Source organism: Oncorhynchus kisutch, linkage group LG23 (assembly GCF_002021735.2).
Source record: "Oncorhynchus kisutch isolate 150728-3 linkage group LG23, Okis_V2, whole genome shotgun sequence".
Taxonomy (NCBI): Eukaryota; Metazoa; Chordata; class Actinopteri; order Salmoniformes; family Salmonidae; genus Oncorhynchus; species Oncorhynchus kisutch.
This window is the reverse complement of record NC_034196.2, coordinates 19,454,213-19,480,337: the sequence shown is the minus strand read 5'-3', so window position 1 is coordinate 19,480,337 and position 26,125 is coordinate 19,454,213. Positions and strand designations below refer to the sequence as shown.

At 43.5% G+C, this 26,125-nt stretch overlaps 2 protein-coding genes across 2 annotated transcripts in view; one reads left to right on the top strand and one right to left on the bottom strand.

The window, feature by feature from the left end:
* Nucleotides 1-17,791, top strand: part of LOC109868679 (pappalysin-1) — a 123,436-nt gene extending 105,645 nt beyond the window's left edge. Inside the window, exons 21-22 of the mRNA XM_031802535.1 lie at nucleotides 1,699-1,797; nucleotides 11,368-17,791. Of these exons, the coding sequence (XP_031658395.1) occupies nucleotides 1,699-1,797; nucleotides 11,368-11,472 (204 nt within the window). The 3' untranslated portion in view covers nucleotides 11,473-17,791. The remainder of the gene's footprint in view (nucleotides 1-1,698; nucleotides 1,798-11,367) is intronic.
* Nucleotides 16,888-26,125, bottom strand: part of LOC109868476 (astrotactin-2) — a 413,904-nt gene continuing 404,666 nt past the window's right edge. The window contains exon 23 of the mRNA XM_031802536.1: nucleotides 16,888-20,890. Coding sequence (XP_031658396.1) covers nucleotides 20,653-20,890 — 238 coding nt within the window. The 3' untranslated portion in view covers nucleotides 16,888-20,652. The remainder of the gene's footprint in view (nucleotides 20,891-26,125) is intronic.

The window sequence follows — 26,125 nt, the reverse complement described above, 5'->3', positions numbered from 1 at the left end:
GATCATGGCAAGGATCTTCAACTAGTGGCCATAAACCACCTGAATGTTGTTATTCATTCGATTTTTCTTAAATGTTGGGTGATTTAGAGAAATTAACTGTTATAACAAGAACATTTTCAAACACCCAGCACTTCAGAGGAGGCCAACCCTCCTGGAGAGCAAGCAGGATTTTCTTCCAGATCTATTTTAAAGAGATACTTGACCCAAATTACAAAATGTTTGTTTCCTTACCTTGAAAGCAGTCTGTAATTACCCACTGCCATGAATAATTAATATAAACATTTTACTTTAAATTTCATCCCCCTCTGAAAGTAACAAAGTCATTGAATTTTGAGTGTTAATTTATAGTTCAAAGCATCCTGAATACACCTGACCTGTGGTTTTAATGGTCAGGCGCCTAAGCCATGTCAAAATACGTAGAATTGCAGCAAATTAGCTTTCAAACTAAAATATTCTGTTTAACACCGAACCCAAACTGGCTGCGTGCATGCACCATCGTGCACCATCGTGCTCCATCGTGCTCCATCGTGCACCATCGTGCTCCATCGTGCACCATCGTGCTCCATCGTGCTCCATCGTGCACCATCGTGCTCCATCGTGCACCATCGTGCTTCATCGTGCTCCATCGTGCTCCATCGTGCACCATCGTGCTCCATCGTGCACCATCGTGCTCCATCGTGCTCCATCGTGCACCATCGTGCTCCATCGTGCACCATCGTGCTTCATCGTGCTCCATCGTGCTCCATCGTGCACCATCGTGCTCCATCGCGCATACATGGATTTTGTCCCCTTACACCAAACGCGATCACGACATGCAGGTTAAAATATCAAAACAAACTCTGAACCAATGACATTAATTTGGGGACAGGTCGAAAAGCATTACACATTTATGGCAATTTAGCTAGTTAGCTTGCACTTGCTAGCTAATTTGTCTTATTTTGCTAGTTTGCTGTTGCTAGCTAATTTGTCCTGGGATATAAACATTAGGTTGTTATTTCACCTGAAATGCACAAGGTCCTCTAATCCGACAATTAATCCACACATAGAAACAGTCAACCAAATCGTTTCTAGTCATATCTCCATCCTTCCAGGCTTTTTCATCATTTAACTTATATGGTGATTGGCATCTAAACTTTCATAGTATTACCACGACAACCGGCAACAGTTCGTCTTTCAATCACCTACGTGTGTATAACCAATGAGGAGATGGCACATTGGTACCTGCTTCTATAAACCAATAAGGAGATGGGAGAGGCAGGACTTGCAGCGCGATCTGCGTCAGAAATTGGAATGACTTCTATTTTAGCCCTTGGCAACGCAGACGCTCGCTGACGCGGGTGAGCAGTGTGGGTGTAATAATTGAATAACATAGATTCCTACATTTATTTTGCAACTTGCGCGAGCGGTGTAGTCAGGGTATAAGGGTTGTGCCAGGGGGCAATGAAATTCACATAGCCAATCTCACTCCATGCTTTCTTCAAAAGTTGGCAGCCGTGAATACAATATTAACGAAATCAAACGTAAACTAATATAGAGCTTTTAAGTGGGATAATCAAACACAAATAAATCAGAGGGAATCAGTGGACTTTTCCTCTCTATGTTGTCCATATGTGTATGTACAGTACACTGTATAGGTTGTTGATGACGTCCTGTCTCTTATTGTCTCCTCCTGTTTGTTGCTGTCTCTGTCTGTCACAGCCCTTCATGGGAGACAATTACTGTGACTCGGTCAACAACAGAGCCTTCTGTAACTACGACGGAGGGGACTGCTGCCACTCCACCGTCAAGACCAAGAAGGTGAGTTACATCTGGACCTGGAGTCACTAAACCTTATCAAGACAAAATGTCTTCTTTTTATCTGCCTTTTGAACTTGAGTCAAGATAAGAGTTAAGTTAGGATAAGAGTTAAGTTAGGATAAGAGTTATGTTAGGATAAGAGTTATGCTAGGATAAGAGTTAAGACAAGAGTTGAGTTAAGTTAAGAAAAGAGTTATGTTAGTATAAGATATGTTGCTTCTCCTAAACAAAGTTCATGGGAATAATCTTAAATGTATTCTTCTGTTGTCACTGTGGCTACTGAGAGTTATTTGAAATCAGTTGTGAACTTGTGTTTGCTGCCATGTATTTTTGAACTTGACCTTTTGAAGATAAGCTACATAAAGCCTTGTCTGTTGCACATTGACATTGCTCAGTTGCCCAGCTTTAGGGTTTGAGGGTTTTTACTCCACCAGTTGGTGCTCATGGTTGTCCTTTGCCACCTCTCTCTATGATCCAGATAAGGGCCTCTTCCGCTATGTGAACAATGCACAGCTGTTCTGTACACTCTGTGTTTCTCTAGCTTGCTGTGTGTATTGTGGTCTTTTCCCCAGGCTGTGTCTGGCTTTCTGGCTGGGTTAGAAGTCTATCAGAGTTCCTCTGCCTGAGTCTGTACTATTATCTGTTTCTCTGGCTCCTTCTGTTCCTCTGTGTGTCTGGCTGGGTTTTTACTGTAGCATGTGTGTCTGTCTGTCTGGCTGGATCCGGAGTCTCTTCATTTCCTGCTGGGAGGCGGGTGCATGTGTCCCCTCTCCCCAGGGTCCAATCAGAACGTGTGTGATTGCTTCCGTTCCACCCACCCCGTTCCTCTCAGGCTCCACATTGGCCTATCCCACTCTCTCTGTACCTGTTGTAAAAAGGAGACGGTTCTTGGCTTCTGTTGTGTAGCCAACCTGGTAAAATAAAAAGTCATTTGTAAGTCAAAAACTAAGAGCCAAAACCCAGGATCAAGCCAGAGGCGGTTGCATCGTCTTTGTTGGACCCACCCATGCTGTGTTCCAAAAGACTGCTGTTTGTTGACTGGCTGCTTTGGCCCATTGACTGGCCAGGGCTCCCAGTAAGAAGCTGTTCAGCAGCACCAGGAACAAGTTGTCTTTCACAAACTCTCTGTCTCTAGATATGGAAAACCAGCAGTAGGCATGGACTGACTGGTATGTATCTGATAACGAATGTGTCTGGTATCTGTTAACAGAGCAGTAGTGGTATGCCAGTCACCAGTCTCATGTTGTAGCCTACTTGGCTGATGTTCCATCATTCTTACAGGAATGTTTTCTGTCCATTTCCTTTCATTCAAGTCAGTCATGTACTACTGTATGTTCAGACATGTTGCCCCATAGAAACAGGCTTTGTTTTTGTCCTTCACTCATCTGTTGCGTATTAGCACAGGAATAGGGGGTTTTAGAGGGTTTTTAGAGTCTTAAGTCCATAATTGAGGGTAGAAAGACACTGTCACAGTGTGCGATGTAGCCACTGTGATAAACAAAAATACAACTCCTACCAACATAATATTGGCCACTTTGGTGGTTGGTGTCTTTGGATATCAGATACCAGACAGACACCAGACAGACACCAGACAGACACCAGACAGACAGACAAGCAGAGGAGAAGGCCTGTCTCTGGGAGCTCGTGTCTCTGAACGTCGGCCATTTCCGCTGAGCTGCAATGATAAGAGGATCACCTGGGCTCAAGCCCCAAAGCCATGCGCTACTCCCAGGCATTCAGCCTGGCAGCCGTTGAAGCAAACACTTCAGCTGGTATTTCAAAAGTGACTTCCCTGGAAATGGTTAGGATTTGGGAAAGATAGAGAAAATTGCTCTGAAATAACCGATCATAATGTGATTTATCGGCTGCCAGGAGAGAATGGCGGAAGAGGTTACCTGAGTTGAAGACATGAGAAGGAAATATACGGAGGAGAAATGGGTCTGACAGCTGGGAGAGGCATCAAACAGTAGTCCATTGAAAATCTGCACATTTCTTATCGAGAATGTATGAGGAACTCATCCATGAATACAGAACATGTGGCATCTAAATTCAGTATAACGACTGCTCAAAGACACCTTTTAATGCCTCATCTGACTCTGTGAAAACAGTCCAGACCTAAATAGTGTTTCATGCATGTGGACTGTATTGTTGTTTTGATAAGTGTGTAGAAGTGTGGCTGGCTGTTGTTGTTTTTGCCTTCTAGATGTGGTTGTTTTTCATGTGAGGCAGAGCTCACCCTGACCCTCATCTCTGTCTGATCATCCCAGCCCCAAACAAAACAACACGACAATGACAAAGTAACTCAGACCTCTTTTTTTACGACAGTCTCCATCTATTCTGCCCACTCACTGGTGCCACACAGACACAGTCAGTCAGTCACACACTGTTTTCCTGCTTGTGGGAAGTCAGTGTTGTTGTTTCAGCCACAGGCAGAGATTCCATCTAGAGAGCTGCATTCCCGCGGGTGTCCCGTGGGACATGCGGGCCCCTACAGAGCATTGCAGCACGGTTGGCATTTTCCATGCTGTGGGAGGGAGTGGCGGTCAGACAGACCACTTTGGGATGAAAATATGTTTTTGTCCCGCAGATTATTTTTGAAAGGTTGTCTTTTTGTTTTGTATGTGTGTGTGTGTTATCTGATGTATTAGAGCACCTCGTTGTCACACTATTCTCAAACTCTCATAGGATGATGCTGCTTCAAATTCAGTAGCATACCTCTCTCGTGTTGGGCGTGCAAGATCACATGCACCTATATGTGTGCTGCAACATACAGTATGTGTCGTCCTAATTAAATAGCCTGTAGACTAGGCTATATGGGAGGAGAAGTACGGCTATAATAGGGTTTAGTTTAGACTCTGACATTGACTGTAAATCAATATTGATAACTCAATATTCGCAGATTGTTGCGCTCCTTAAAGTTATGCAAAATGTTAACTGTCAATTAACTGTCAATTCAACTATATTTTGTTCCAACTATATTCTTTTTTCAAACCACGTCTGCCCTTTGGCTGATGTAGCTGAATAATACGGATAGCCTAATATAATGGGCCACATGAGCATCTCTGGTATGTTAACCTATTTCTTAGGCTATTTTTGCGCATTTTGATGTTTACTAGCGGTGGTAAAATTGCTGGGACAGGGAATGCAAAGTGAGCTGCTACATACACCTCAAATAACATTTTGGGACCAGTCCTTGCAGGAGCTGGTGGGAGTCAGACAAGAAGTTAGTGAGCAGGCGGGCGCGGTATGAAAAGCAGCGGGTTTGGAGGGGGGGCGTGATGAAGTAATCAATCCTGCACAGACTTCTAATTCCATCCCTTCATGTTAGGAATATAGGGAATATATAGGCTGTAGTCTAGATGTAGAACACCAGTGTAACAAGGGGCTGGGAATATAGGCTGTAGTCTTGGTATACACAATCTTTGGCGGGAGAGAGGGCTACACATTATCAACTGTTTAGACAATTATAAGGTTAGTGGAGGGACATTATTTGATCAAGTGACTTATAAACCCCATAAGGTCAGGAAAGGGTGTGTGTAGTACTTAGTGAGCTAGCTGGGATTGCTGTGCTGGTCTGCCTTTGTCAGAGGTCAACGGAAACCACCAGCACCCCCATCTCTCCAAACAACCTTTTCTTTGTTATTGCTTTGGGTATCCCACCTTACAGCTATGGTTTATTACCGCCATGGTCTGCACTGCTGTGAAGGGAACACCACACACAGAGAGTGAGAGTGAGCATGGTACTGTGGAGTCTGGCAGCCCACACTGTGGCCATAGGGAGAGTCCCCAGAAAGGCTCTCTTGTAACCACACACTCACAGTGACACACAGTATCATGCACTGCCACAACTTGTTGTGCCTGTGGGGGGAGTGACTCAGCTGGAATCCTAGGCAGGGTTGTGACACAGCCCTGCCAGCCGGAGATACCAGAGATAACATCAGAACACCCCATCCTCTCCTCCACTAGTCTTTGCCTTCTCCTCCTCCTCTCCTCCTCTACTCCTCCTCTCCTCCTCTCCTCCTCTCCTCCTCCTCACCTCCTCTCCTTCTCCTCCTCCTCTCCTCCTCTCCTCCTCTCCTCCTCTCCTCCTCCTCTCCTCCTCCTCTCCTCCTCTCCTTCTCCTCCTCCTCTCCTCCTCTCCTCCTCTCCTCTTCTCCTCCTCTCCTCCTCTCCTCCTCCTCTCCTCCTTCTCCTCCTCTCCTCCTCTCCTCCTCCTCTCCTCCTCTCCTCCCCTCCTCCTATCCTCCTATCCTCCTCTCCTCCTCTCCTCCTCTCCTTCTCCTCCTCTGCTCCTCTCCTCCTTCTCCTCCTCTCCTCCTCCTCTCCTCCTCTCCTCCTCTCCTCCTCCTCTCCTCCTCTCCTCCTCTCCTCCTCCTCTCCTCCTCTCCTCCTCTCCTCCTCTCCTCTTCTCCTCTTCTCCTCCTCTCCTCTTCTCCTCCTCCTCTCCTCCTCCTATCCTCCTCTCCTCCTCTCCTCCTCCTCTCCTCCTCTCCTCCTCTCCTCCTCTCCTCCTCTCCTCCTCTCCTCTTCTCCTCTTCTCCTCCTCTCCTCTTCTCCTCTTCTCCTCTTCTCCTCCTCCTCTCCTCCTCTCCTCCTCTCCTTCTCCTCCTCCTCCTCCTCTGCTCCTCTCCTCCTTCTCCTCCTCTCCTCCTCCTCTCCTCCTTCTCCTCCTCTCCTCCTCTCCTCCTCCTCTCCTCCTCCAGGCAAAACCTTCACAGCTTTATTTCCCCCATTTTCTTCTGTTCTTTCGTGTGAGCGCGATAAATGAAAGAGAAGAGAAGGGGGAGGCTGAAGTACCTCCCCGCCACCCCATGTTTGTTTTTGTTCCTTATCTCCACTCTTTTTCTTTCCCTACTTCTTTCTTTCTCCTGGAGATTTGCGTATTAAGGAGTTCTGGATGACTTGCGGTGTATTATTCCTCTCGGGGACTTTGAAGGTGCGAGGCAGGCTGCACGTAAGGTCACCACAGGATCCCCCTAATGACTGCAAGCTGTTGGCAGGCAAAGGGGGAGGAGGGGAGGGAAGAGGGAGGATACGGAGTATGACTGAGGCTGCCTGCCTGGCCGGGCTTGTTACGTTTCTTGCAGAACCCCATAGAAAAAATACATATTGGGAAATGGAATTCACCAGGCATGTCAACCCTTCCTCGCCCCATCCACGTTCATAATGTCGCTGTTTGTTTTTGGTATTGTGGACAGGGCCAATTTGATGACTTAAGTGAACTTTTGGAAGCTCCCCCACCCCACGCCTACACCTTTCCCTCGGTGACCCATAGTCTTCCATAATATGCTCTTGTTTTCCCTGTGGCATTATGTCTCTTTGTCTTTTTCCAGTGTCACAGAACTCTTCCTTTCCATTGGTTTATTTACTGAGGCAGGGCACTTTGCTCCTCTCCCAAACATGCACTTTGCAGCCCGTGTTTTTCTCTAGACATCACTACTACTGACTGTTGCTGTGTTTACATCTAACTCTAACTTCTACAAGTTCCACCAGGGAGAAACTTCAAACAGACATACCTTTTGAAGTTTAAAGAAAATGTTGGTACACCAATTTAAAGAGAGAAAAAAATCTGCTAAATAAATATGTCAGGCCAGGTGAGGTTTGTTCAGCGAAAATGAACCACATTTTTTGTCACTCTGCTACATTTCTACACAAACACCCATTTAGACTGGCACAGCACACCTTTACAAAACGGTAATAAACTGAGATAGTCAAATCAGCAATACAACAACTTGTTTTTCAAGTCTTTTTTTTTGCTTTTCGTACATTTTCTGTTTTTTTTTCCCATAGAAATGACCTTCTCAGATCAGGAGTTCAACCAATTAGCACAGTTTTCTGGTGCTGGGGGGCTGCATCCCTGCATCCCTATCAATGTTGTTCAGTTTATATCAAGCAGTAATGATTGAATCAATGACCTTGGAGGTGTGGAGAGTAGCAGATATATCCTGTTTGTTGCCTTGGGGATTATATTTTCACACCAGATGAAGCACCTGGATTGAAAAAAAAAAGACCAGGCTTCCATGGCCATCCCTCTGTGACCCACCTTGTTCGGGGCTAGGCTGCAAATACACAAGGTTCCACTATTGCCTCTTACTCTGTATCCCTTGTAACCTTGAAACTGATCATTCTTGGAAATGTTATGATTGCAGAACACAGCTTCCTGGGCTGTTCTACTGTGAACCGGCTCTCAGAACCAATAGACTGCTTTCCGTTTGATTCTCAATGGAAGCTCTGAGCATCACTGAAGTGTCTTTGACTGAACTGTCTTGTGCTCTCAAGTCTTTGGGCATCCAGCCCCATCGTGGCCCATCCAGCCCCATCGTGGCCCATCCAGCCCCAACATGGCCCATTCAGTTCCACCGCGGTCACAGCGTATATTGGCTAATTGCATGTAGAGAGTGCACTGCATCAACAGCTCTTATTTTTAAATATCTGAGGGCAACCGAGTTTGACTTCTGGTCCCCATGCCAAGTCAATTAAGGGGAGAAATGCAGTGGCGGGGGACCAGGGCCCAGCAGTGAAGCAGCGCTAGAGAGTTCTGGTCAGCAAGCATTAAGTGTTGGTTTCGTACCTGCCTTTAATTTCTTTTTTTTAAAGGCTTAATTATCAACGTATGTCTGCGCTGCCACGCAATGTTTACGGCAATAAAACCCAATCCTTAAACGAGCAGCTCATGCCTTCCAAATAGTTTCCTTTAATCCTGGGCTTTAAGGGGGAGAGGAGGTATGGTACAGACCGGGATTGGGGGAGAGTAGGCACCATGTCAGTGTAGGAGTGGAGGATGGAGGGGGTTGTTGAACAAAACAAGCGTCTGGGAGGTGCGAGGATGGGGGAGGATGGGGGAGGATGGGGTTTCTCCACAACTGAGTAAAGGTAGTAACTCTCCGGGGGAAACACGCTTCCCGCAGGTTTAGGAGCCTCGGCTGTTTGCTCACGTCGAGTGCCAGGCGCTAGCAAAGTCCAAACCTGCCCTCCTTTCTCTCTGGAACTTTCTCTTTCTTTCTCTCTCCCTCTCTGTCTTTAGTGCTCTCTCTCCCACTCTATCCCTCTTCCATGCATACTTTCTCCCTTACCCTTTCTCCCCCTCTCTCTCCCTCTCTCCTGTGTTTGTTGTTATAACAACATGTATCTGGTGTGCAGTGGAGAGTGATCACCAGTGGTTCTCATTGGAATAACACAATTAGTTCTGGTTTGTTTTATCTGCTTGCCTGTGTTCATATGAGCCGATGTTATGTGAATATTAATGAGAGAAGGGATCTTTTCCATATCATTACACTCAATGTGTTTAAATACCAAAAACAAAAACCAAGCTTGATTCCAGATGTGGGATTCTCTTTTTCCATGTGGATGAGAATGTAGCTTCGATCATGACACGTATTATATTCCATTTTTATTGAATGAATTTAATGCAATATGTCAGTGACCTCCTCAATCATGGATACCATGGATACCTCGACCTGTAGAAAAGTAGTAGGATGTTACCCAACAGGGTTGGTTGTTTGTGTGTGGCTGGAGAGTAGTCCTCCCCCAGCCCCAGACACACTTTCCTCCACTGAGCACAGACTGAGCACAGACTGACACGCACATACCTGGGGCCTGGCGTGATTGTGGCCTGTTTCTGGATCTGGGGGTCAGGGGCTCTGACATGCCTGCTCCTTCATAGGGGCTTTCATGTTGCTGTGGCTGTCCTCCTTTCTCTGGCCCTGGGACTTCAACAGGGCTCCTGGCCCCCACTCGGCCCCTGCCGCCGCCCCGTTCCCATCCGCCCTTGGAGAGCCCCGATCAGGGCCAGATGTGGCAGCTGATCCAGCCACCCTGGAGGTCAAGGTCACAGGAAACCATGCCAAATTTACCACCCACCATCTCTCTCAACCAGATAGAGAGATAAACACACAGAGTGAGAGGGAAGAGGGAGGGAGGAAAGGGTATAGGGTTAGGATTATGGGAGAGAGGGATTGGGTGGAATGGAGAGATTGTAGAAAGAGAAGGGGGCTAGACTGACAGCAAGAGGAGGAGACCGAAGGGAGAGAGAGACGCAGAGAGACAGAGTGAAAGTGTGAAACAGACAGCAGGAACGCAAGAGAGCACAGAGAGGAGGAGGAAAAGAAGGAAGAATTGAAGCAGGGTGTTTTTTGCCCCATGCCTGGCTCTAAAGAGGCACAGAGAGGAGGGGGAAAAGAAGGAAGAATTGGAGCAGGGTGTTTTTTGCCCCATGCCTGGCTCTAAAGAGGCACAGAGGAAACGCTGTTCATGCGATTGACAGCTGTTTCTGAAGTGTGTCCGGCCTGCGCTTGTAAAGTCGTCACATGGAGAGCCCGTTTTCTCAGAAGAGCCTGGCGCTGGCCGCCCAACCCTCGCCCATTAGGAAATCCCTCTCACAAACAACTTGGTTTAATACCCCGTTTCAAAGACAGACCTGCGTCATCGTGCCTCAGCCACTGGTGCACTCTCCCTCTGTCAGCCCCAGGGCCCCCGATGTCCACTCTACAAACCCCATGCCCCCAATGGCCCTGGAGGCCTGAGTCCGAGGGCCATTGGGGGCACTGTACTGTACAGTATATACCATCAATGCTTACCATAGCATTGGAGGCCATAGGGGAAAGTCTTGACTCTTTAGGGATCTGAGGAATCTTACCCATTTGCTGTACTGTACTGTATCTCCTCTTACTAGCCAATGAACTAGCTAATTGTGTTGGCCCAGTGAGGTTATTTCCATAATCAGGGTTCTGTTGTATGTTGCCGTAACAACAAACAATTCCACTTTCAGATAATAGGAAGATGAGACACTGACTGCTGAAGTCTGAAGTCCCATCCCGGCCAACAGCCTTCCTAATTGTGCTAGCTATTAGGCCTAATAATTCTTAATGACTCAGTTTATTTGTTACCCCGTTGCTGTTTTATTTGTTGCGGTGGCCAGTGTTTATCTAGCGTCACTGCTCTGGCCCTTCTGTCAAAGCCACTAATAGGACAACGAAATACAAGCAGCAGACCCGAATCTGTCCAATAAGACACGGGGGGAAGAATGCAGATATACTCTGGTCTGAATCCTCCAGGCACTCGCTGGAGCCACATGTGTAGTTAGTTTCGAGTGACTAGGGATGCATTGTGTGTACCCAAACAGCTGAAGCAGGCCCTTGGAGAAGCAACACAGCAGCAGCTGGTGCTGTTGACGCACCGCCGACAAGCGCCTGTGACGTCAAACGCTACACAGCGGCGGCCAATGATACGCCGGGGCTATTTTGAATGTGCTTGTGGGCACTCACCACTTCTTGGATAGTTGACACTTCACAACACTCGTAGTACTCCTCTATATGGCGCGATGGGATTGGCTGACAGCAGTTGGCTTGTGTTGTTTGTCATGCGGCGTTTCCTGCTAGTGGTGTCGACGGCGAGGCATCGGACACTATTACCACTGTTGTTAATAGGCTGTTTAGGACTGTATCAGCCCTTACACTGCCACAGTCCTCCTGATTGTGTTGGAACCCTGGAGAAATGGAATACAGACTGAATCCTACAGCAAGCTTTGTTTATAGAAGTTTCATTGTATGTGTTTCTGTGTGTCCCCTCCAGGTGATCCCGTTCCCCATGTCCTGTGACATACGGGAAGACTGTGCCTGCCGAGACCCCAACGCTCCAGAGAAGAGGAAAGACGAGCACGTCCACTCCCTGGGGTGACCCTCCCTCCTCGCCCCCCACCGGATTCCTGAACCCTCGCCCCAAAACTACCCACACCCAGACCGAGGGAGACCAGCCCTCCCCCTTTTCCCTCAAATCCTCCACATGCTGCTTTACAGGAGTACCTCTCCACCCATACTGCACCCCCCTAACATACGCCTGTCTCCTCCTTCTCCACATTGGGAAAGACCTAGATGAACAGACCAGACTAGAGAGGCTATAATGGAAAACCCATTTCTCAAAGAAAGGAACAAACCTGCAAATTCACCAACCACCAAAACTTCTACAGCAAGAGAAAAAAAGAAAACAAAAATACCGAAAGGTTTTTGAATGAAGGATATGAAAAATTAACAAAAAAAGCTAAACAAACCAAGCCTGGATAGCATGCCTTTTTTCAGTTTTGTGTCAGCTTCTGTGTCCATTTCAAAGACATTGCCGTACAATCTCATTATTTCCTTTTAGACCAAAGGAAAAAAGAAACAGAGTGAGAAACGTTATCCATATCATATGGAATCTTTTATTTTTTGGGTATGTTGAAGTCATCAATGGTGGCACTGAATGACAGGCAGAAGAGCTATTGCCAAAATAACTTATAGCATGAACACACTTGATGTACCCTCATGTTGTATTACTCCAGAGCTGGTGTGTGTCCTGGAGCCAGCACAGCACAGGGATCAGGCTGACAGTTTGTGCCCTCTGCCTTCTCTTGGTGGAAATGCATTTTCTTGTTCTTCAGAAATCACAGGTTTAGAATCTTTGCTCTTATACAGATGTGAAATGGAAAGAATAGGCGTTGATGGGGATATAGGCGGCCATATTGGCAAAGAGATTCTAACCAGAGAGGTCTAACTCAATATATCTAACATATAACAGGAAATTAAGACATATTACAATGCCACAGGAACAAGTGAATGTGGGAAAGAGGTACTTATGAACTTAAAAGCGGTTATATAGGGCTGCAACAAAATAAGTCAGTTGTGTCAGCGTGGCTGCTGCTGGTACGTTTGCTGCTACTTTGCCATATGACCAGCTCTGCAGACTATTACTACCCAGTGAGGTTGGACGGAGTCAGCCCCGTCTGCCGTACCGCTTACCTCCGAACACCTTCCATTAGTTCACACTTGTTTCTGCGTGTACAGTACACTCAACTTAAAACCTAGAATAAAAACTCCTGCAGCATTGCAAAGAGTTAGTAGGGAAACAATGCAGTTGAAATAGCCTCGAAAAACATAACACCTCACATTTCCATTTCTCTGTCCTTAGTTTCTGCTGTCCAGTAAGTCTTCATAGGCAAATAAACTATCGGAGAATACACCAGAAATGTATCCAATCTTACACCAAAAGCAATGTTGACGCAATACATAATCCAACACATATTACTGAATTTAAACTGACTTCAAGAATGTAATTGATAACACAGTTATAACCTCTTGAATGTAGTCCATGTTTATTCACAACTCCACCCTCAAACTGTTTTCAGCAGCATAGCATAGCCTTGATTTCAATAGGCATAGTTCAATAGCACATACACATAAAAACAAATCGGAGGCTTTCCTCATTTTAGTATAGATGGCATCTGGATGTATTCATTGTCAACAAGTAGCCTTTAGTGCAGGAGTAGTAGAAGTACACTATATTCCCAGGACACTATTGTCTTGGCTTCTCTTGAGCCCAATGGCTTGACAGACTGCATGTGTTGAGTAGCCCAGTTTGGCCTTTTCTTACCTCTGCAGCAATTCGTGCTGAAGGTGCCATCCCTGGCACTTTGTCAGTATTGTGACATTTGAGCGTGTGTCCCCCCCCCCATCAACCACACAACCACCTTTACTTCAATAGACGTATGGCTGCTATTCTGTGCTCTGAACTTACTCATCTCCTTTCATAGCCCTTGAACGAAACGCCCATCAACATATGGTGATGAAGGCTGCTTGGCATAAGGTCCACCAGTTGCTGCTTCATGATTCAACCATCGCTGGGCTATCTGGTTAAAACTCTATACAACCAAGAACTCCATACCCCTCGTAAACTCTCTCATCTGGTATGGACCAATGGAATGGTCCCTCTGACTCATCACCCTAGGCTGCTATAAGGCATTCCAGAATATTCCCGTACACCGTTCTGACCAATCACAGGTCTTCATAGATACAGACTGGTTAGAGAGATAATAGGACAATACCACGTCACATAGGAAAGTAGGGAGAAATTACAACGTCAAATGTACAATGTAACTATAACATTTTCAGTGTAATACTGCTTTTTACGTGAGAGAAAAAAAAAACGTAAAATTGTTCTCTTGTTTTAATTTTTCTAATTTCTATTTTATTTTTTACAAAATGTTGTCTTAGTTAATCAGTATTTGTATTATTGACCTCAGTTACTGCACTTTTTAGTTGCCATTTAAGAAGAAAAATATATCATTCAAACCGTTTAGAAGCTGCTATTGTCAGAGAGGTGATTTGATAAAGTGTGTGATGTTTTTGGTCATTGGACTCCTACGATATTACTATATATTATACATTACTATTAGCTTTCCTGTGATTAGTGTCTTCTATTCCCACGAGCTTTGCACCTGATATTATCATGCCCAGTAGGAAGCCAGTGACAAATATGATTTGTACATTCATCGTAGACTTTCTCAGATTTCGTATCCATTACCATATGATAAAGATATTATTGTATCAAGGCTATTTAACCTGGGACTTTTTTGTTAATATAGGTTCAAATATCAAAAAGTCAGATGTACACATTTTGAAATATTATACATGATATGTAAGCATTTACGTATTTTGTGTTCCTCCTGGTTAGGGGACAAACATTTTATTTTCGCTCCATGGTTTGTGTAATCCACCATCTTATGTATTTGTTGCAAATTGTGTCATGGTAACCATGGAGCGTCAAGGAGAATGGATAACTAAATGAAGAAACGACCAAAAAAATGAACTCTCGAAAGTTGGAGATCTTTCAGACTTTGAAAACCTGAGTAACGCAACTGTCTGGACACTACATGCATCATCAAAAAGCCTACATCAGCCTCGACAATTGTGCATTTAACACTTTATACAGTATATATCCTTGGTAAAATTAACTGTATTATGTTGATATTATCAAATGGTATGTAATAATACTCCCTATACTGCTGCTTTCATTAGAGATATTACCAGTAGGGAGAGATTCAACAGCATTCACTACACAAAGCCAACAGTACTGTGGATCATCATCACCTGCTAACACTCACACATCCATGGAATTCCCCAAGGGTTATCTTGCCATTGGACCCTCCCTTCATCCTCAAACTGGACAAACATTACAGGCTGATGACTAGTCATCTTGTTCATCACCCTTTCTTTCACTCATCTACAGCTCCTCTCTTTGCCTTGTGTCGTCATCCTCATCGATGTTATTAAAAAGTCTGGAGACCAGAAACGGTGACTCTCGGAGAGAGGGATATGAGAGTCTCTACAGAATGTGACTGCTTGTGTGTCAACCTGGACACAACCTGGACACGTTCGTTTTCTGATGTGCTCTCTGTATTGGACAAGGTACTGTTCCAAAGCCATAAAGCCAGGATGTTATGAAATGAAGTTTGAATACGAGAACATCACCTCTACTGTAAGCCACCACAGGATCTCTTCGCTGTACCTCATGCCTGTAATGTTTGCTGCTTCTATATTTTGGTAAATTAGTCATTTTTGCGTCTCATTTTTAGCAATGGTGTAAATAGTAAAACTATTTATTAAGAGTGTTATACTTTTTTAAGTTATATTTAATGTTCATGTAAATTATTTTTTGCATTGCTCTTATAAACAGACATATTGGTTGTGAGTTAAAAACTGTTGTCATTTTATTTCTGTCCCAATGTCGTCGTCAAATAGCTTTGGTCAAGGTTGTTGTCTCATTGGTTGTCTCATTGGGCACTACTCTTGTCCAATGAGGATTTACCACATGTTTATGTAACTGAGTGCAGTGCACAAGTATGTGTGTTTTTTTATTTCTACATTACAAATCCAGAATGTACTGTCATTTTTATTTTGTTCATTCATTAACTTTTCAAATGTAATCCGATGTTTGCTCTGAAGAGAGAACCTATATCATGTTGAAGTGGTTAGATCCATCAATCAACTCTGAGGGCTACCGTGAGGACAGAATATACACAGCCATTCAGAACAACCAGTGGTAGGCAGGCAGGGAGCTGCAGAGGATGAGGAGGGGGGAGGAATAATCAGGCAGCCGGTTGTGCCCCAGGTGGGGTGAGGGAGAGGGTGTAGAGCAGGGGATAGAATGGGATGGGTGAAGGTGGGCTGCTTTTCCTGGCGGCCTGGGTATTTGTCCAGGTGTGAAAACTGTGTACACACAGAGCTGCCCCTGGGCCAGCGCTGACTGGCAGCAGGCCGAGGCCGATGAGTCAGACTTTCTCCTGGAGGTGGCGGGTGTTCTCTGAGGGACTCCCCTCCTGACACGCCGGGCCATCCGTCACTGTCACGGTCATGTGGCGGTGGTAAGGTGGGCCGCATGGAAGACCAGGGAGGAGGGAGGATAGGAAGACTACCTAAGATATGAGCCCTAGTGCAGCAGGCTGAGGGACATGCCCTTCCCTTCACTCTCAGACCAGAGGAGTATTTGAAATGCATGGCAGAGTCCGCTTCAATGTCTTTCCATAGACAACTTCATATAGTCCATCTTATTGTGGATGGGAGGTGATTCTCTCAAATCCAAACTAGCTACATACCAGCCATGCGTAGCCTGGGTTTTGGTTAAAAACAGCTGGGTTTCTGTGGCGTTACCTTGCTCTGCTAAAAGTGGTATCCTTTCAGTCTCTGTGGCATCCCACCATAACCCACGGGAAGCAATGGAGACAGTGGTAGCCTAGATGTGACTGGCTGTAGCCCTTGAGTTTGTGGACAGACAGTTGTGGAGAACACACACTGATGTGCCATGATGTTCTTATTGTTGTTGTCTAAACTTCACTCATCAAGTACCTTTCACAGGCTCCTGGTTAAAGAATGGTCCACTTGTGTTTGTTTCTCATTCCCACATTCAGTAATAAAAAATGAATGGTCCTTTTTATGTGGGAAAGTATCAAATTGAGTATATACATATTATGTGGATATCTAGTGGTATTATTGCAATGTTTCGTACCCGATTGTTCAGCAAAAATATTTTAAGATGTAAATAATTTTATTCTATGATGATTGTATTTGCAAAACCATGTATTATCTGTTTGGGGTAGCTCTTGGATTTATATCAGAGACAATTTAAGGAAGATACATTGTGCAATGTGTAACATTGAAGTACCAGCGGAAAGAAAAGAAATACGCAGTGGCTGTGGATCCAACTTTTCTGGACCTTTCTTCCTGAGCTTTAAAGTTCCCTTATGTGCAGGATGTACTACATCCCACAGTTTCCTCTTTACTCGTAGACAACAGGCTACTCTCATTGAATAAAGTTAAACCAAGCTGAATCAATGTCTGCAAGATCACATAATGATAGTATTCAACAGAACCGAACCAAAGACAAAAAAAAAAACGTATTTCTTTACCTCTACTTTAGACACACATTTTTGTTCTCTCCAGCCTTTCATATTTCTCACTGTCAATATTTAACGATATGTTTTACTGGAGAAACATCCATACAGTATCTGCAAACCAAACATTTGATCTCAATCCGTTTCATGGGGATATGCGTTTAGATCTTGAGTTATACAGTGTTGGAAGTAGCCTACAGTGTTGTTTTGAATAATGTACAGTGAGTGAATGTTAGAGCAGATGGAGTTAACACACTGTAGCATAGCCTACCTGTGTATTTTGCCTAGTGGCGTGCGCTGTTTTGTTTTGGACCCATGAGAGAAACATGCGACCATTCACACATTCATCCTAAAATTTCATAAGATATTTAGTGGTTTTGTCTTACAGTGACGTTATAAGCCTTCATCCTATTAAATTTGCTTCTGTTCTATAGAATAGTCTCATTATGCGATTTTGCAGACAACTTTAATCTAACTTTATTAAACAAGCACCATTCTCCAGAGTAGCCTATTCTCTATGAGTAGAGCAGAGACTGCTGAGTAAATGACAGAATCCCGTACATGCGCAGAAGCTTCAGGACCTTTAGAGCTCGGAAAGAAAGGTCAAGAAAAGTCGCATCCGCAGCCATTCTGGGGAAAAAATACAATACCCATAATGCTTCACAACACTTGTCATCAGCAGTTATTCATTCATAAAGGCTCTACACAAACACTGTTGTCAATTGTCTATAAAACAGTCTTATATGAAGTCAAACTTAATTTATTTGTTGTCAAGATGAATAAAGCATCATGTGGTCAGTTTGTGGGTCTCGGAGCAGTCAGTTGAAAATAAATTACCAAAATGTTCCTTCTTTTTAGAGTGTGAAAACAAACAAAACAAGAGCAAAGCATTCATTTGAAGAGAATATTTAACATGTTACAACATATTGTTATTATCAGACTTGAATGATTCTAACAGTGAACACCATTCCCCTTGAACTCACCCTCAGACTGACTGGCACCAACCAAAAAACAACTTACATATCCTTACTCCTTCCTCTACACCACAGATGTTTGCTTACTCTTTCCTCCCTTGCCTTAGAGTTTGAACTGAAAACACTGTAAAGGTACCCATCAGCACCCCTCGCTCTCTCTCTCTCACCTTCCCTCGCTTGCAGCACCCACTCTGTTAGGTCCATTCACAGTACACCGTTTTTCAGGCACATATAAACACATCAGACTTTTGTTTCAGCAGATGTTTCCTCATATTCTTTGTTTTTTTCACTGTTGCTATTATATTTCCGGTGCTCTGGAACATGGCAAGCAGGGCTCTAATGATGTGTACTATATTTTCATAAGGATGGATCCTCATTCATGATGAGTATCATGTCCATTTCCCTGTCATGTATTATGTAGAAATAAAACACTGGTTAAGTGGATGTAAGCCAAGGAAGTGTTGTCAATTCTTTGTCCTTTAAAATAGAATGCCCCATTTCTACATATAACCAGACTTTTTTGCTTAACATGACTCATGATAACTTTGGGCTCTATTCAATCTGTAAAGCTGAAGTGTTACAGAAATGTAAAGGTCATTTCTGATTGAGCCGACATATTCAGCTTTTACCGCGAACACAGTCTCCACTAAAGCAGGAGCATTGCCTTTACATTTCAATCACGCTGTAAAGCTGAACTTCCGCGATGTGGATTGAATAGAGCCCTTTGTCCAATAGTACAGATGACTTTACATAGCCAATTCCCTGTAGATAATACTACAAACCCTGTATTGTCCGACCCCTTGATGTTTACTTGAAAGTGCATTGAAGTGCTACTCACCTGGCTATACTCACTTTGATTTTATGGACATGAAAATGGCCAAGCTACTATCAAAACAGTAGTAATGAAGTACGAATCCAAATGTAAGGCCCTCATTGATTCCTTGACATGGAAACCTGAGCGCTGCTCCTGGCACCCCAGAGACGCGAATGGCCTAATTTGTGAGAATGAACATTAGTCTACTGTGTTTTAAAGCACAGTTTAATGTTGCATGAGTGGAAAGAGACTGGACCCGAGTGAAGGAATAGTTTGTGTAGAGGAGATGGAAAAAGAGAATGTTTCCCGAGAGAGAACGAGAGAGAGAGGGATACCTTCAGTAATGTTATTAACTGGCATTAGTCATACCATATACCTGCTCATTGCCACAGGGACTTATTTCCCCCGTGGAAATGAATGTAAATATTTTGTTCGAGGTCCACTATTGATGGTGGGAAAAAAAACACCAGTACAGGTTGTTACTTACCTACCGTAAGCAGAGTGAAGGGGTAGATGATGTAGGAAAGTATTCACAGGTAATCCTGAGGGACATTACATACAAGTTCCCATTCATTTGCAGCTGTTGTTTTTCAATAATTCCATATGACAATGCAGGTGTTTTGAGTTCATCATGATCTTTACATTTCTCCCCCAACCCATGGAGTGTGGTATAGCCTATACCGCAGATGTGAATCAATTGGTTAAACAGAGCTACTTTCTCCTTGTCCAAAATAATGCAGATGCTTGTGATATATAGTATTTAATATTTCACATTCTCTCGAAAAAAAGACAATTAAAGCCACATAATAATACATATGTTATTTACAATTTCATATTTACAATATAATAATTTACTATTACAATTGATATAACGTGAAATGATAATCAATACAAAAAAACAACGAGTTGGATTTTTATGTCCATGGCTCTTGAGAGATGGAAAGTCAAGTAAATGTTTCCTTGAGGGAAGGGATCCTACAAGATCCATATGATTAAACATGATTCCTTTATAGCGTTTCATTACTCATTGGCATTCACCTGCCAACACTCTGCAATCCATACATATAGCATCAAATCTTCAAGTCATTTGGAATATTTTCCAATGAAAATGTTTTATTTTTCTTTACCTATATTCACCAGTTGACCATATTAATGGACTCTTTTTTGAAATATGGATTTTCCCTGTGGTTTAGGAGCTCTCCACCTTTGTCAACATCTGAGGAGATAAACAACAATAAACAAACAAACAAACAAAGGAAACACTGCTGGTTGAGGACTTTTCTAGCTGCAAAGCGTTAACTCACGGTACGGTACAGCCGATGACATCACAATCCGTCACACAGGATTTCTCCGTAGCCTTTATTATAAACACTATGTTGTCTGCATTAAAAAGACCACATTATTGTAGTGGTGATATGTTTAAGTATTACCAATGAATCAAATCAAATCTAAACGCTCTCTTTCACATCTCTCCAGCCAAGAGGAGAGACAAACAGGGAGTTGGTTTTTTGTTTGTTTGTATCCCTGGTACGCTTCCAGTCGAAGTACAATGAGAAACTGCAATATTACATTCAGTATTTTTTTGCCAACCAATTTGCTCTGGGTTGAATGATAATTTACATGCTCACATTGTCCTCCTCATTGATAGTGGTGGTCAGTAGTCACTGGCATGTACATCCAAACCGTCTTTCCTCTTCAAGCAGTTCTTAGCACTTTTCCCCAAAAAACATTTGAGGGTGTTTGACAGTAGTTCTAACAATGTCCAGTGGGGTTGAGGTTTCAGGGCTCTCCGGATTTGGAAAAATACCAGTCAGTGGAGAGACCAGAAACGAGGAGGAGGCGGCTGTCATTGTGTTGTCGGGCAGCTTGTCTCATCGGAGCTTGGCGTTGCCGTATGTGCTGCGTTGTACTGAGATCAGTTTCTCCATGCAGGTGGTGCGGGTCTCATGCAGGGAGCCATGCCACACTTTGCTGGTGGGCCGAACCTCCTCGCTGCGACAGAACACGTAGGCCATGGTGTCTGTGCGGCTCTGAATGTATGCGCTGTGGAGCAGGGCCCGGCAGTACCGGCTGATCCTCTCCACTCTGCGCAGGATCAGATGTGCTTTCCTAGGGGAGAGAAACACAGTCATGATTAGTATTAATGTCAGCATCAGCAGCATTGTCATTTTGTCATTCCTTTATTTATTTTCATGGTGATATAAATATTGGTACACTTTACAGATCGGTAATAACAGGACAATAGCTATGGCCATGACCAATAATTACCAATAATGTGGTCTCAGGGCCGGCAACTGGAGGCTTTAACATCCTGTATACTATGTACTGCCATTGTGCCCTTGAGCAAGGTACTTTAGCCCTAACTGCTCCAGGGGCGCTGTGATGTGTGTGTGTGTGTGTGTGTGTGTGTGTGTGTGTGTGTGTGTGTGTGTGTGTGTGTGTGTGTGTGTGTGTGTGTGTGTGTGTGTGTGTGTGTGTGTGTGTGTGTGTGTGTGTGTGTTTTTTTAGGTTGGGTACTGTGACGGCAATAAATCAATAATATCTGTGCAAATGGACCAATAATAGAAGTATTGTATATAAATATGCCTCACCCTTGCCCCCTTGTTCAACAGCAATCTAGAAACGGAGCAGGTTCATTCATGTGTTATGTATCTTTTTGCAGGTTTGATTGAGTAGAGTAGAGAGGTCTGTCTCTGATCTGTGTTGGCAGCCTACTCATGTTCCTCACCAGAAGGGGGTATGTTAGAGACCAGGTTAATGTACAGGACAGGCAGACAAACTGCTGTAAGGAAACACACGTGCATACCAGTGGCGGTTGGTGCCGTTTAAGATGAGGGAGGATGATTATTTTACAGCATAGTGGATGACTGTCATTCATATTCCATTCACCCAGCTCAAATGTTACATCGATAGGTTTAGGCTACTACATGATACACACATTTTCCCTGTACCCATCATGAGATTGCTACAACCTAGCCTATGAATGAAAGTTTACAACGTAGAGAATTTTGAGTAATCAAGGTGACATTCAATACCGCCTTGCACACTCTTGCCTGCATCTAGCTGATCTAGGGAGTAATCATTAGTCCGTTGCAAATGTGAATTTCTATTGGACACATTAAGGTATTTTTATCCCCGTTTATTTCCGTTTCCATCCGTTTAATAAACATTTTTCAACAGAATTGGCAGAATGAATACACACCTGATCACACGCAAACATAGTTCACTTTCACAGCAGGCACATACAAACAGCATGATAATTTGCTCGTTGTGTAACTTCTTGCATCTATGAGCTTTCCTCCCCTCACATCAGCTGTCTGTAACCAGGCGAAAAAAACGTTCTAAGCCAAACCTTCCATTCATAACCTCTATAACCGCTACACACAGCCTACATCATTGTCACGTCATAGTTAACATAGCTATTAGAACTAACACGTTAGTAAACCCACTAGCTACAATCATGCAGTACAGTGTAGTTAGAAAGCAGTTTACCAGTTACACTGGTGGGCTCCGGTGGCAATAAATTAATGACTTGGAAGAGTTACAGTGTTGGATAGCCATAGCCAGCTAGATAACATAGCATCTCGCTCTGCTTGAGCCGGATGTTTGAGTAGGTTAAACTATCTAGCTTCATTCTTAGCTAAGTGTAAGTTTTGTAAAAACAAATACAACCAAATATAGCTATCTCTCTCTTTCTCCTCCTCTTGCTTCTCCTTAATTTTGGAACAATTTTTCAAAACTGTTCCACTATTCTCTTTGAGTCAACTACTCACAACATTTTATGCACTGCAGTGCTAGCTAGCTGTAGCTTATGCTTTCAGTATTAGATTAATCCTCTGATATTTTGATTGGGTGGACAACATGTCAGTTCATGCTGCAAGAGCTCTGATAGGTTGGAGGACATCCTCCGGAAGTTGTCATATTTACTGTGTAAGTCTCCTAAGCCTCCTACGTTTTGTATCGAAGTTAATGTACCCAGAGGAGAACAGAAGCTAGCTGTCCTCCAGCTACACCATGGTGCTAACCTACACAGAGTGCTGCTGAGGCTACTGTAGACCTTCAATGCAAAACACGTGTGGTCCACAACGTGAAGCACGGAGGAGGAGGTGTGATGGTGTGGGGTGTTTTGCTGGTGACACTGTCTGTGATTTATTTAGAATTCAAGGCACACTTAACCTCACTAGGGTAGGGGGCACTATTTTCACCTCCGGATGAAAAGTGTTACCAAAGTAAACTGCCTGCTATTCAGGCCCAGAAGCTAGGTATAATTAGTAGATTTGGATAGAAAACACTCCAAAGTTTCGAAAACTGTTAAAATAACGTGAGTATAACAGAACTGAAATGGCAGGCAAAAACCTGAGGAAAATCCATCCAGGAAGTGACATTATTTTTCCTATGAAAGCCTATCCACCATTTAAAGGGATAGGACCCAGATTCCGTTGCTATGGCTTCCACAAGTTGTGAACAGTCTTTAGACATAGTTTTAAGCTTTTATTCTGAAAAATTTGGGAGATGACAACTGTGAGTGAGTGGATAGTGGGATGTCCCCTGGGCTGTTTGCTGCGCGAGACCGAGAGTGCGCCTTTCTTGTTTTTCTTTTATATTGACGACACTTTTGTCCGGTTGAAATATTATCGATTATTTGGGCCAAAAACAACCTGAGGATTGATTATAAACATCGTTTGACATGTTTCTACGAACTTTACCGGTACTATTTGGAATTTTCGTCTGCCTGTTGTGACCGCATTTCAGCCATTGGATCACTGAACAAAACGCGCCAACAAAATTGAGATTTTTGGATATAAAGAAGGACTTTATCGAACAAAACAAACATTTATTGTGTAACTGGGAGTCTTTTGAGTGCAACCATATGAAGATCATCAAGGGTAAATGATTAATTTTATTGCTATTTCTGACTTTCGTGACTAATCTACTTGGCTGGTAACTGTATGTAATGTTTTGTGCGCTGAGCGCTGTCCTCAGATAATCACATGGTTTGCTTTCGCCGTAAAGTATTTCTAAAATCTGACACAGCGGCTGGATTAACAACAAGTTAAGCTTTATTTTGATGTACTATACTTGTGATTTCATGAAAGTTAAATATTTATAGTAATTTCATTTGAATTTTGCGCTCTGCAATTTCACCGGATGTTGGCCAGGTGGGACGGTAGCGTCCCACACCCCCTAGAGAGGTTAACCAGCATGGCTACCACAGCATTCTGCAGTGATACACCATCCCATCTGGTTTGCTCTGAGTGGGACTACCATTTGTTTTTCAACAGGACAATGACCCAACACACCTCCAGGCTGTGTAAGGGCTATTTGACCAAGAAGGAGAGTGAAGGAGTGCTGCATCAGATGACTTGGCCTCCACAATCACCTGACTTCAACCAAATTGAGATGATTTGGGATGCATAGTGAAAAAAGAAAAGAAAAGGAAAAAAGTAGCCAGCAAGTGCTCAGCATATATGTGGGAACTCCTTCAAGACTGTTGGAAAAGCATTCCAGGTGAAGCTGATTGACAGAATGCCTAGAGTGTGCAATGCTGTCATCAAGGCAAAATGTGGCTACTTTGAAGAATCTCAAATATATTGGATTTGTTGAACCCTTTTTTGGTTACTACATGATTCCATATGTGTTATTTCATAGTTTTGATGTCTTCACTATTATTCTACAATGTAGAAAATAGTAGAAATAAAGAAAAAACCTGAATGAGGTGTGTCCAAACTTTTGACTGGTACTGTAAATGCATTAATGATCTGCATGAAATTGTGGCAGTAAGGGGGAAACACTGCATGAAACCTTTACTCTTCATTTAACACACAGACACACACTCTCCCTCCCTCCCACACACACTCTCTGTGTCTCCCTCATAAACACACTGCTCCCAACTTTAAAAACATGAGGCACCCAACAGACTGCAAGGAGTACCTGGAAATAGATTGATTTTTGATCATTTAGGTTTACATTAGGCCTACACCAATCCTACCTTTGAAGCACATTTCATGAGAAGAAGACCCTTTTCCTTTCTTCCTGCGCCAATCAAGGATGCCTAAGACCTACTGTCAAGTTACCAGGTTGTGAGCTAGCTAGGTAACATGACTGAACAACGTTGTTTGTTAACAAAACAATAACAAACGGCTTGGATTAGTTCAAAACGGCCCTCAACATGTTTTGTGAAATTACATCAAATGTGAGCGAAATCGTGTAGGAAGAAAAAAAAGGTAGCTCCGGTAACGAGTCATGTGTTTTGAGCTGTTTGAACTGTTTGAGACAAGCAGTTTTCTTTGCTGTAAAGCTGCAAGCATGACTGTCACGAGGCATTGCTGCGTGACAGCGAACTTGCAAAGCCTATCAGAATTGGCCTGTGCTCTTGGTTATTTGGTTTTAAAGGAGGGATGAAATGATATACAATGTATTCACTTGGCTCTGCACGCTGCTATATCAAATGTAACAACAGAAGACTAATCACGGTCTGCATCTCCGCTCGGCATCATGGCTAAATTATATTAAAGAAACAGACAGAGATGGTGGAAGGGGCAGCCAGGTCACCTGTGATACAAGTCAGTATTCGTTGTCCATTAATATCTGAGGACGTTGGGAGATGAGGTGGACACCGACCACTAGGGGCAACAGTGAGTGTTGTTACCTTCAAGTAGGTTTTGGTTTTCCTAGGGCATTGTGGACTGGGATGGCGGATGGGCGTAAGCATCTGCCTCTGATTCCAAAGGTTGCAAATTTGAATCAAGAGATATAAAGTTGTTTTTGATATTTCTGTTTTAAGCCTATCCCAAACCTTAACCCTTACCTTAACCATTCTGAGTTAATGCCTAAACTTAACCCTAAAATAAAAAATGCAGACTTAATGCCTAAACTTAACCTTTGACACTCCGAAATCTGACGTTTGCATGAACTTTCAACGTGAGGCTGAGAGCTAGTTGCATTCTCAAATACTTTATTCTCAACAATGAAAAATAACCTCTTCTGCACATGTGTAAGGACTTGAATGTTGACACAAATATTACAAACATCAGAAAAAGGAGCTTTAAGGAGGCATGTTCCATTTGTTTTGAGAAGTGGATGTCTGTTCAGCCTCAGCATCTGTCTTTGGTTAAGCTAGGAGCACAGACAACCTTTTCACGTGTTAAAAAAAAGGGCAACCTTTTTTCTTCTTTCTCTCTTCAAATTTCACTGCCTACAACAACATAACACCAAACATATGAGCAAGTGGGTCTGAAGTGCAAGTGGGTGAATTGAGGACTGGGAGTTAAGAGTATATATATTCATCAAGGCAGGATCACATTGGAGATCATAACACACAATTCTCTAAAAGTCCTAAAGTTA